The following is a 13,575-nucleotide window of genomic DNA, read 5'->3' as shown; positions in this document are numbered from 1 at the left end:
ATTATTTGAACTAACATACGCACGTGACTGAATTAATGTCGTATTGATTCAACGCATTTTCATGAGGAAAACTTGGGACATATTTTCCTTATCAGTAATCATAGTTGAAGAAGTATTAAGAACAAAACGTAACCTCTATTAACGTTACCTATATTGTAGTCTACTCTCTTTTGTATGAATGAAAGAAAAGATTGTTCTCCCAAATTGTGACGATTTGAAGAAATAGTGAGAGTATCAGGTTGTATTCAAATATTAGTTAGAATTTACACGTATTACGTGCACACCCATCTACTATGGAATGTTGGGAGTAACTTTACGTAATTTGAAGGTGCGAACTGTGACAGTACAAGTTTTCTGGCCGGAAAATGGGACGAAACGTTTAGACAAGGCTGGCTAATAGATAATAAATAAATCGCATAAAAAATATTAATATACGACCCTGTTATTTATTATAAGGAATCCAGACATAAGGTTATATATTTATAATTTATAACTTATCACAAGTCTGCTTTATTTTTATCCACTAATTCAATTTATATTCAGTGCTAATTGTGACTGAAAAATTAATACGTTTTGCAATGACCGCGTTGCACTCAAGTATTATTGCTGCAAGGATTTTTGTCCGATTTGATTTAGCGCGTGATAATCAAGGATATTGGTATTATAGATATTATTATTGTCAGTTTGATTTATTGGTTACTTTTGGTGACCTTTGTCGTAGCATTTAGCTGTGCACCAGACAGCGAAAGCGAGTCTGCTGCAGTCTGACCTAGGATATTTTTATTGTTAATATTAATATTTTGTTCTATTTATAACCGAGAGCCGGCCAGCCTCAACCGCGTCGGCGGGCGTTCAAACTACCTGCGCCTCAGCTCGCAGGCCGCCTCGCCCTTCCGCGCCTACGCGGTTTTGAATTGCACTCTAGGGGTAGGGCAAACAAGACTACGTGGAGTCGGTTTTGCAGCGATTCGTTTTCGTTACTAGCTTCAATTTTTCAGTTAATTTGTTCTGCTTTTAGAAATAATGCAATGTGACAGGATTTTTTTGTTATAATAATCATTAAATTTGCCGAGCATGGCTTCTTGAAAATTAAGACAAATATGATGAACAGGTTTTGTTGTACTTACTGGTTAATATGCGACTGGGATAGTTATTTTGCTATGAAATATGGAAAATTTGCTGTGCAGTCAGTATTTAATGCTTGTATGTAGTATTTTTGTACAAGAATAAATTAAACTGTATTGCATTATAAGAAAAAAGTAATGTCATATTGATGTAAAATTTCGAATTATCTGCAGTTTGAGTTTTGTTAAACATTTAGTTTATTTGTAGTGAAGTAAGTTATTTGATGTAAAAAAGAATATAAATGATGAGTATTTATTGATAGGCGATTATTTATTTGATATGCAATTTATAATATCCCTTTATAACCGAGTAATAATTTTAAAGCGTAGATCAGTAACATTTGCAACGGGACTACATACGGGAGTGGCCGCGCGTATCGTACGCGGTTGGTTGCGCAAATCTGTGCACGCGTTAGCACACTTTCTGTACGCTAACCGGGCTAAAAACGCATCCGTTACGTGCGCGAGCGCCGCACCACCGCTGCACTCGCGGTACTCGCCGAGTGTCATGACACTCACATCCGTGAACCAGTTTCATGTTTCATTAATTACAGGAAAATATTCACTGCTATTCTTATCGTGACTGCTAATTCAAACCTTTTGTGACTAACGGAAAGTACCTCATGCTAGCCACAATTTCTTTGTATGCGTGTTCAATAAACACAGCGTATTTCCAGTAAATGATTGACTTACACATTGTATTCAAATGTACAATATTATGTTCAAAAATATATGCAACTCCCATGATAAGAGTGAAAGGCTTTCACAAGAACGCGTTGAAAGTCTGCCCAACATGAGCCACATGAATAATTTACCAGAAAAATCTCTACGATTTCACGCCAACTTAATTCCGAATGCGTTGTAGTTTCTATTCTGTAATTCATTTACACCCATACATTGTAATGCAAGTTCGCACCTCTCTTGAATCACTAAACTATTGAACCGAGCACTTCATATTGTTCTCATGCTCGAAAGTAAAGATGCTACCGATAATATGCCCGCCGGACTAACTGTTTTCAAGCTGAATATTCCAGGGCCGTATGCAAAAATAATAATATAGTGAAGTTCCTTTTCAAGGCGGTTCTGTGTCAGTCACCCCGGTAATGACAAAAGTTTTCCTCATGGAAGTTTTTGCATAAAATATTAATAAAGCCATTTACTAAGTGGGCACCGAAAAGTTTCCGCATTTTCTTAACTCGTAAATGTAAGGCGGATGCTTGGGTGTAAGCAGGTGTATCATCAGCGGGGAATAACGGACGGATAAGGTAAAAGCTAGTTTCATCGACGTTTACTGAACGCGGAACTCGGCGCTAAGGGTTTATATTGTAAATTTACTTTTGACTTGTGGGATAGCAATTGTCCTGCGCGACAGGCGAAGGCCATCATCAGAGCCTGTCGGATAATTGCGACATGGTTTGTTGAAGCGGATCTCGTGTAACTAGATGTGTGCAGTCGGCTGCATGTCGCAAGGCAGCCTTGACAGTGGGCAGGTGGTGGTGGCGGCGGCGGCGGCCGGCGGACGGAAGGTGAATGTGGCGGGATCTATGTCACGCGGCCGGCCTTGACTCCCCCCTCATCCTCAGCCACTTGAGCCCGCCTGCCGAAACAGCCGCGCACCGGCCCGGAATAACACTCCGCACACCCAACATTTATAAATGCGCCTAAATTATCGAAAATTCATAACAGGTGGTTTGGTTACAGGTGTGCTCGTAACACAGATATCACGCCTCCATGCCAGATTTGAATGCTGATTGTTACAACTACGACAACTTAGGAGTAATTTGTTTGAGATAATTAACTTAAACGAATCTATCATAAACTACGTTAGCGCAAATTGTAGCATCATAGAGCTAGGTGTAATAACATCTAATAAGTTATGATTAAGATAAATCTGAGTTGGTAGCGGGCGATCAATGTGATCGATACACGTTCGTATTACAGGTGATCGGGGTATTTCGTGTCGAGTGAGTGGAAGGTCCGGCGTTGCGACACGCGGCATCTAGTGGTCGCAGCGATTAGTGGTCGATGAGTGGGCCATCGTTGCGACACACCTGGGAACGTGGGCACGTGCATCCGTCAAAAACCGGTTTTTGTAATAATGGCCAAGTGTGTAATCTGCGTATAATGAATCAACATCACTGCAATTGTATAGTGATGTGACAATTGACGGTTGTCAAAAATCAAACGTTTTATTATCATCACCACTTAAAATTCGCAGTTTATACTTCAAATAGGATTCCTTGCAAAATACTAAATGTAGAAAAACGTCCTTGATTGACCGGTTTAATCTGGCATTCCGCTGTGGAGTAAGTTTAGTAATACCACTTAGACAACGTTTACTACACGATCGTACCTACCCATACACTGTCAATAAACCAAAGTAAACTCTGCGCTCGGAGCTATGGGGACAAATGCCGTGACCTTGACTTAGTGCCACCAAGGCTGGCGCGTAGCGGCTATACTTGATTATGCAATAAATCTATAAATTCTTGCAACATTCTTTTCTACCGCTCGATAAAAAAAGCTTCGTTGGGAGAGATCAAGTCATCGGAATAAAGGTCTAATCAAGAGTCGGTGGTTGCGCGGCGGGCGGCGCTCGCGTCCGACCTACATCCCCCCGCGCCTACTTACGCCCCGCAAACTACAGTTACAAAAACCAGTTTTTACTTTACACTCTTTAATACACACCGCGGTAGGTCACTTAAGGAAAGTGTTGGACGAATTTTGCTTTCAACAGATCATTTGGTCACATTATAAACTTGTAGAAAGTAATAGTTAAAAGTCATCTGAATAATGTATATTAATACAATATTGTGTTTGTGTATAAAAGAGTGTATCATATGTCTGTGTCTAGACTGCGTTTGACCGCGTAACGTATGTAAATAATGTATCAAGTGAGCGTTGTCATTGCAGGTGCGCTACGCTCAGTAAAAAAGACATCAACGCACTGTGACTGCGATATTTGATATCGTTTAAGAAATAAATACAACAACTGTGGACTGAATTCTATCGATTCTAAGTCCAAAGATTACGATACGCCAACGTACCATAAATTTTCGATGATACATTTTAATCAAGTGCTGACTGATTTATGCGCAAATAAAATGTGATTTAAAAAAAACTATCAAAATTCCAATAAATCAAAAGAATTGGACAGCGGCACGTCACATCATCTTCATTCACATTGAGAAATATCAACTGGAACCAATATCTTACAACACTCTATATGGGGAAATTTCTTGACACAAATGTTAAGATAAAACAAAAAAGAAATTACATAATTGACCTGACCTTACAAAGGCAATAAGAAATTGGGGATACAGAAACTTGCGTGAAATCATTGTTTTATTTTTCTTTTGATTATGGAAAAAAACTTGTCACGAGAAAACTGCGATGCGACTTTAAAGAATTTCAGACAAGAGTTGAGTGACCTTTAGTTTCTTTATAGCAAGAGATGCTATCAAAGCATTATTATTCATAAGGCTTTACTCGTATTTTCTTAATGGGACCATAATTATCAGGTATTTATAATCATGTGAAATCGTTCTTCGTGACATTTTTGGTAATTTAAGTGTTATGAGGAAATGGACGAAAGGAGATTTTATAATGTGGTTAAAACGAGGAAGGACTGTTGACCTCACTCAGTAATCTGTTATCAATTTCCTGTCTTGCAACATCTTTTCTTTATTTTGAAAGCAGACAATAAGCAATTTCTTAACTTCTTAATATTAAGATTTCTGCAGAATTGACGTCAAACCAAAGAATGAACTACGAACTAAAATATGACAATGCTTTACAAAATCAAGACATTAGCCTATTTACCACTTTTTAAATTGCTAGAATTTACTTCTTAAACACACAAAGACATTTAACAGCACCAAGCAAGTAATCACCATATACATTAAAAGTAATTATTCGACAGTAATGCAAGATAAAATCAAGTAACGTCCACTTAAAATAAGCTTGTTGAAAATAAACCATGTGAGGGAAATTGCTACGTATGTGCATTACGACAATGAATTCTGACACGCGATGATTTATTAACAACTTCATTTCAATTTTAAAGTAAGAACCTTCGAAAATGATTGGTGAAGTCGTTTATAATTATTTGGTTGTATAATGTTATTAAAAAATTAAGTTAAAGAATAAATAAAACGTCAAGCTGTGTGTATATGTAGCATTATACTAATATAATAAAGACGAATCATGTTTTGTTTGAACCCTAATGGCTCCGAAACTATATATAATTATGCACCTGATAAAGCAAAATTATCTATTACTCTTCACGCGTTCGTTGATTTATCGTGTTATCTGAAATCTGTCTGCGTTTATATGCCTGCCATATTTTTACATCGGCTCACGATAAGCCGACCAACAGATTATGTATTTATAACATTCAGTACTACACTTTTATCTGCTCGTAATTAATTTTATCGGGAACATTTGCGTCCACATTAATCAAATATGTAGCTCTTTCATTACGGAGTTCAAAGTAATTTCACATTACAGTTAGCAAGTGAAAGGTTTTCATGTTCGATATAATTAACAAGGTCTTCGGCTTTTTATGGGGAATTTCTTTATTCTCGAAGTAATATTTTGAGGAAAAATCTTCAATAGGCGTGATGACAGGGAACAAAACTATACAAATAGGCTAGTTTCCTAAAAAATAATAATTAGTCCGTCTTGTAGATTGTCCAAAATTAATCGATACGTATTTTTTCTTTTTTAAATTGGATCAGAACTTGTTAAGATATAGCGTGTTAAAGTTGAGTGTGACGTCACAAGTTGCTACAATTTTCAGGACACTGTGACGTAAAAGGCCCCCACTCCTAATTTTTGAAGTGTATTATCTTTGTCATTTTATGTATAATTAAAAAAAGAAAAAATACGTATCCAATATTTTTTGATTATCTAAAAAGCGGACTAAATATTATTTCATTATTTCGACCCTGGACACTACCCTGAAAAGACAGGAAAAAAAGAAAACTACACTTGTCCATTATTTATTGTGATCTTAAAGACAGATTAATTGCTTTTTTCATTCACCACGCCTATTATATTTGGAGATCCTAAAATAAACTTGGGACAAAAAATAAGCTAAGATTTTTCCGTCAAGATTGTGAGAAACACATTGTGTTCTCATTAGCTATGCCAATACAGCATGCGACAAGTTTCCTTTACTCGTAATACTGCGGACAATTTCTAGTTTCACACGGACGGAATGCCGCTTGACCTTCGCAACCCTTGGGAAACTACCTCTACACTTTTCTCAGTGCGATACGATCCAATATCCGTTTACTGAAAGACAACGCGTATGAGAATGTGCTACAAGAAAGACGTATTAAGTTATATTTTGATCTATCTCGCTAAACTTGGACGATCCGATCGTGTGACTATAACATGCGATATTTTACATGAGCGCCTCTTCAAAATTGACTGTGTTGTATCCAAAAATCGGATGACGTAGACCGTCAGTACGATTATTATATGGAGCATCGATAACAGAGTGAATGTTACGCGAGCGCACATCGGAACACCTGACATCCGATGTTGATAGATGACGGAGCAGCCGCCGCGACCCTCGCCCCGCGTCCCGCACCCCTCCCCCGGTGAAAGCTACCGGGGCCCCAGCGTCCCAAAGGCTGCGTCCACAGTGTCCTTCCGACTCAATGCGTCTTCGATTAACTAATCGAGTCAATCGATTTACATTAGAAAGCATAAGATTGTGTTGTAAATGAACCATTCCAAACTTTGACCTCGCTGATTTACTTTATATCTACTTGAAAATTTCTTAATATATGTTAAATTATATTTCGTTACTGATAGATGAAATTTTTAACTACGACCTCGACGATGATCTCGAGTTTCATGATTTACTCAAGATATAAAACATGTACACAGTATAAAAAATAAATACGTGTGTTTGTAATCAAAATAAAGAAATGCAGTTTTAGGCACCAATTTCATGAGAAATGATCGAAGTCCAAATAAAGCGAGATCAAATATGGTAATGTCAGATAGCGACTACAAAACGGTGTTGCATCAGCCAGCGTGCTCGGGCGCAGCAGGTGCGCTCAGACACAGGTGTCGCCTCTGACGATCGTAGTTCTACCGAAACGCACCGCGAGGGCCCCACCTACATACCTTCACATATTTAATCTTATAAATATGACACATGTATGGGATACCATACCAAGACGTTTTGGTTTGTCCAATATTTTTACATAAATTCCAAGCGCGTATGCTCCGCATTTAAACTCGTCATTCCATAGCATAGCTCAGACAAGGTGAACAATAAGGTCCGCGACATATTCTGAACAATGGTCGCAGATACGATAGGAATCGGAAATTCGCTACTGACGTTGTTGAAGACTCCTATTGTCGTACAACACTATACAATACCATTCTTTTATAGAGCAAGAATACATACATAATATTTGAAACGCACCGCGGCTGCAGCGGTCGTTGACCGAATAAGGACCTTTGTTGTAAAGTTGTTCGATTGTATAATAATAATCGTAATCTGTAATCGCGGTGCCCATTGACACACAGAGGGTTATCAAACAAATGATTATCAGAGATTTCGTCCACGTAACAGTAGTGTAAATATTCCACATCCGTGCTCAGCAACACGCTCGTAAATGACTTAAATACAAACAGACGCGCCCTGTTACCATGATAGCATATTTGCACTAAGCGTATGTATACATACGTCTATACCAGGTACGTACAGACGGTACTAACACCAAGTTTGGATGTTTGAATTACATAACTCAAATACGGGTTATTAGATCCTAAAAGTATTATCGAATTGTGACAACATCCGTCCGTCCGTCCAGAGTCCGCCTGAGAGAACACAAACAGACGCGACGGGTTAAATGAACTAGCTCAAGATCACCCCGGATTCTTTCGCATAAAAAGTTCGTGAAGTAGTTTTGAATACTTTGAACAAATTGAACTGATCACTACCTGCTTCTTTAAACTGATGATTAAAATCAGTCAATTTTAACTAACGAATATTAATTTCACATTAATTATTTATTACTAATACAACAAATCACATAAATAAATTCGGCTATAAAACACGAGAATAAAAGTCAGAGGTCGCGGCGACCTAAATTGCACAACGTTCAGCGTGTTTAATGGGACGTTCTCGCCATCGCGCCATTAGATGAAGAACACAGCGTACGACCCGATGTATTGTCAATTCATAAAACGTTTCACGCTAAAGATTACACCGCCGGAAGATGTAATCGCAGGATAGGCATTTGTTCGTGAAGGACGAACGCAAACGCAAACTGCTTACAAGTAGATGTAATAACATATAATGTACAATGCAATAAAAGCATTCAGCCCCCGTAGCTAATACGAGATTCGTAGCAATAACAAAATCGTAACAAACGCTTTGTTCTACACTAATCTCTATTCAAATCACATCGATCCTTTGTTAATACATCTCCATAAGGAACTATATAGGAATTTATTTCTATAGTACAAAGATTTCAAGGCACGGGACGAAATCCAAAACCTATTCTAATATTAGTTGTTCTGTTGTGACAATACTTACGAAAATTACCTTGACCAATCTAACAGGTATAATAGCTTTTACAAATATATTCATTTAAAGAGGGGAATGTTACACAATGTTCGTGTCACAAACGTCATTCGACACGCGGAGCTTCTGTTTACGTTGTACAACACCCTGAATACACAAATAACGTGATAACAATGCTTTTGAGGAAATTATCTGATAATGTATAATACTGGCTACATAAATAAGCAATTTCGCATGGATGGTATTGATAAATAAATATATTGTCGTTTAATTATTTGTTAGGTATTTTACATAATTATTAGATTTATATCATTTTATCAATACCCATTTTTTTCATAGTCTCACCATCTAATCATGGAAGTAAACCATATAATTAACTTTACTATTTTCATTAAACAATCTAAGATAGAATCATCAACCAAACATTCAGTTTAAAAATTATATTGGTGTGATGAGGCCGCGACGTACTTTCACCGAGGGTCGCTCGCCTTTAGCCCAGTGCGAGTAGGTTAGCCTTGTCTGCCGCAGCCACGAACCACACAGCTATGTCACATAGCTATGTCTCACCCATTCATGAAGTGAAAGAAAAGAATAGCTGTACACGTATAGTAGTCATCTTAATAGCCCCGTCGACGCAGCTGTCTCGGACTATTTCACACAGATCGTATTTATACTCATGTTTAGGACAACAACCTGGACTTGCTGAAGTTTATTAACTTCGTACAATGCGAAGTGGGTCAAGTAGAAAACAGGTTTGTAAGTGGGTTTCATTGATTAAATTATAAACCTGTGCCCCTCTAAACTTAATGTAAACACGAATATAGAAAACGAGTAGGGTTCTGTACGTTTCTTTTAAATGTTTTTGAGGGTAATTTCGTTGTGACAAAACTTAGTTTTTTTGTCTTCAATAATATCGAAAGTATACTCAAAACGAGATTTATTGAATAATGACTACAAGCAGGTCATCTCAAAACCAGCTTTCTACAGTCACGTTGAAAACGAAATTGAATATGACGAACGTGTATCTACGTAGTCAAATATTTGCACAACAAATGGGTAAATAATGTGAGCCGACTTAAAGCTTAAACTAATATTGCTAAAGACAACACGCGCTTAATTTTTTTGGCCAGTTTGCGGTCCTAAAACTATGCTATTTTTAGTGGTTCAGTGAAAACATGCGAATACGTAGAATATTAATTCGATATTCATTGAAAGTTGTGTGACCTTGTCCATAACTATTTATTTATATACGCGTGAGTGGTTTAGAACACAATTTTATTAGAACGCGTAACAAAATAGCGTGAATCGTGATCTTAACCCAGATCTGGCCGACAAGCTGCCCAAAACACAATGATCCTGAATGGAGTGCGTTCTGTTCTATTATATACGTTGTAGTTAAAATGGCCGTTGTAATGCCGTTTTCGAAGCGAGCTACTTAAGCATTGATTTATAGTGACGCACGTAATCGATCCGAAATTCGGCACCGCCTTAGCAACAGACATAATGACAGACAAGACACAGCCGCTCCTTATTTATGTACTAAGCCCATTTGCACTTTCCATTCGGCTCGTGATCGCGAAGACATGGCACACATATTAATTGGTATTCGGTTTATCCCAATACAATAGGCTACCTACTAACATAGAGCAGAGCTACTAGTTCTGCTAACAGTATTGAATACAATGACAAGGTTGTATGTTATTTTAAATTGGCATGCAACAGGACCATCGGGCATTAAAATAATCATCTTAATCACTGATTGTATATTCGCAACATGCCTAGATTCCCTGATGAATTCGCGGTACTCAAGATAAAATATAGATACGTCTTCTTTGTTTAAGGCCTTTAAAGGTTATAATGAATCAAGTACTATTTGATTTTCAACACATTTATAGCCTTGCGGTTAGTTAGATGTGTCAAATTTTCAACGAAAAAGACAAGTTAACCGTCGACATTGACGTTTAAGTAAAGAGTGATATTTAAATCTAATTAAACATCTACAAAGACGGCAAATAAGAACTGGTCAAAACGTGTTATAAGACAAATATGATTGATGTAAGTAATCCCTTGTGTATACTAATTAGGTTAATTTGAATGTAGGCACACGTAGTCACGCGAGAATTTGCGTCAATCTACATTAAGATAAACCACATTGATCGCTGTCATAGGACGATCACTTCCATAAATATCGATTCATTCGTATTCAGCGGGAACAACTGTGAACACATGCCTACGTGGTATTTATATAAACTTACGCACTTATATAATTCCTATTATATCATTAACCACTAAATAATACGACCGATTTTATAATAAACTCAACGAACTTACAAGACGTGATCGATTTTAAGAAAAAAACCAACCGTTTCAAATATTCGAAAAACCTTTAAAGCTGTGAAACTCTAATGGACGGATTATACTGTAATTAATGTAATGGGAACATTTGTTCGTACAAATTACAATTGAAAAAATAATGTACCTACTTGAAAACCATTTGATGTTAATAGAATTCTCATGAGATAAATCTGATAGGCAATCGTATTAAAATAAGTACATCACAATTGTTCTATTAAACCTGGGAACGAGTCTGATAGTTTCTTGTTGGTACCGCATTAAAAGTTAAGAAATAGAGAAAAAGGTGTTTAGCCTCCTTGCACACGAGCGGCGTATCTGGCACAATCTAGTTGGAATGTTGGCAATACCGATGATAAAAAAATTAAGTTTACCTTCTTGTGATTCCAGAGCACGTTGACGGAGGGTTTCCCGCGGCGGAAATCACTCTGGTCGATGACGTCATCGTGTATGAGCGACGCCGAGTGGATCATCTCGCTGATCATGGCCACTTGTCGCTGAGACGGCAGCAATGCACTGCACCACAATAACATAAACATGAAAAACAATGTCATGGAACTCCTGGAAGTATGCTTAAAATACTATGGCATATTTTATCGGTCAACTTGAGTCTTAAGTTGAGATTTACACTCCAATAAAAAATGAAAACAATAAGCACTCAAATGTGCAATGTCGTTAGACTTTACAGGAAAAGCTCAACTGCTAAAATCTTATTCAAGTCATAGGAAGCTGTCTTTCTGAAGACTTTCATCATGAAACAATGGCGCATCGCACGAACACGAAGAAAATTCAAACAATGCCTTTGTACCTCACTGTTCGCTTGTAACACTTGATTTAACTAAAGACAGATGTATACCAAACACGTTTTGTTAATAAAAAGCTGCTCGTTAAGTTTTTTTTTTTCAACTAGTTTTACGTGAACGTATTACTTCAGACAATACGTAATGTTTCATGCTCATCGCAACTATTGTGACGTGTTCGACTTAAGATACATTATTTATGACTCTGACGAGTATAAAATAAATAAAGTTACAGAATCTTGTGGTTTCCGACATTGGTTGTGCTTGGGAAGAGAAATCTTGTACTTTATTGATTGTTGGTTCATTGAATGCTTGACTGATGAAATATCAAAACCTATATCCCATTCCCAGATATTTTATATCATGTACAGATAATGCGATATATGTTGTAATCAATTAATTTAGTAAAAAAAATCATTATTATAATATCTTCTATAGGAAATAAACTGTAATGTCTGCCTATCAAACATCAAGTCCTCATTAGTCTTACAATAAAAACAAAAATGGCAATGTTTTAACTAATTTGTAGCTAAAATCTTATGTAAGAGTAAAAGGATTTAACAATTAATTTTAATAAAACAACAAATAAAAAATAAAATTACATTATTACATATTCTTGCTAAAAAGAGGGGAATTATTACTCAACAATCATAATAATCTGTCTGTCCAGTTTTTCAGCCAAAAATACTCTATAACCCATTTTAAATGAAATTTGGTACACAGACAGTCTAGCATACACGCAGATAGTCGAGCTTTTATCCGGGTGCGGGAAGTCTCACGGGACACATAGGGAACCGCAGGGTACATCTAGAACTATACATATAAAGATATAAAAAGCTATGCGTGGTTACGAGTCAAACAGGAGCGTTACACGTATACATGAACGCACTCCAAACCAGACAATTACGTGCTATACAACTACTCAAACGAGATTCTGTTACAACATTTACTTACACGCGCTAACTGACACGGCTACTGACAATTTTAACATCGATAAAATATTAGTGTATTGTTTTGTAAACAGCTGCAGCTCGCCAAGTGCAAAGACAAACCTAGGTGCTCTAACAAAACATGTTTTTTTTATGTAATCACTTTCAACTATGCAAATTAACTTCATAATTGAGACGTTTCGCTAAACGAGCAGTACGTCTAAGTGTCAAAAGGTGCATATATTAATTTCATGAATAATAGTAGATGGATGCACGAATCGGATATAACCTACAGGTGATTGTAATAAAACAAGAGAAATTGCGACACGAATTGGCCACACACAATTATTGCCCTTAGTAAGACATCGTAAAATAATTTCCATCTTCTACCTCTACAATACCTTCCATTTTTACCGTTTGCAATATTATTACTTTGTAATTATCTACATCAGCTTCGTGCTATTAAGGTTATAATGTGTAATTAAAAGGTACAACAGAAAAATACAGCTATTGCATCAATAGGTTAGAAAAGCCTTGGTTAGCGGTTCGGTTGCGCTTGCACATACCTACCACGCGATGTGCGAGATAGCCCGTCTGAAGGCTTCGGAAGACGTGAACAACGACGATATTTTATAATCTTACCTATTTTATTGGAATTTCTGGCTCCACCTTTTTTCTTAGTACAAGACCGCTGAATAAAGTAGCAGTTTTGAAGTCATGGTCAGCTTGTCTAATTATATTTGTGGTTTGGTTTAGTTAGTTCACCAGTTCGCATTGCGTGTTCGAATATTTAAAATATTCGTAACGTGTAAGGG

The 13,575-nt window shown here is 37.0% G+C and overlaps 1 protein-coding gene across 1 annotated transcript in view; it reads right to left on the bottom strand.

Moving 5' to 3' along the window:
- Positions 1-13,575, bottom strand: part of LOC110374287 (all trans-polyprenyl-diphosphate synthase PDSS1) — a 42,072-nt gene that overhangs the window by 9,912 nt on the left and 18,585 nt on the right. The window contains exon 4 of the mRNA XM_021331949.3: positions 11,406-11,547. Within this exon, the coding sequence (XP_021187624.3) occupies positions 11,406-11,547 (142 nt within the window). The remainder of the gene's footprint in view (positions 1-11,405; positions 11,548-13,575) is intronic.

The sequence above is a fragment of the Helicoverpa armigera genome, chromosome 12 (genome assembly GCF_030705265.1).
Source record: "Helicoverpa armigera isolate CAAS_96S chromosome 12, ASM3070526v1, whole genome shotgun sequence".
NCBI lineage: Eukaryota > Metazoa > Arthropoda > Insecta > Lepidoptera > Noctuidae > Helicoverpa > Helicoverpa armigera.
Note: the sequence above shows the minus strand (reverse complement) of the source record. Positions and strands in the feature narration are given on the sequence as shown.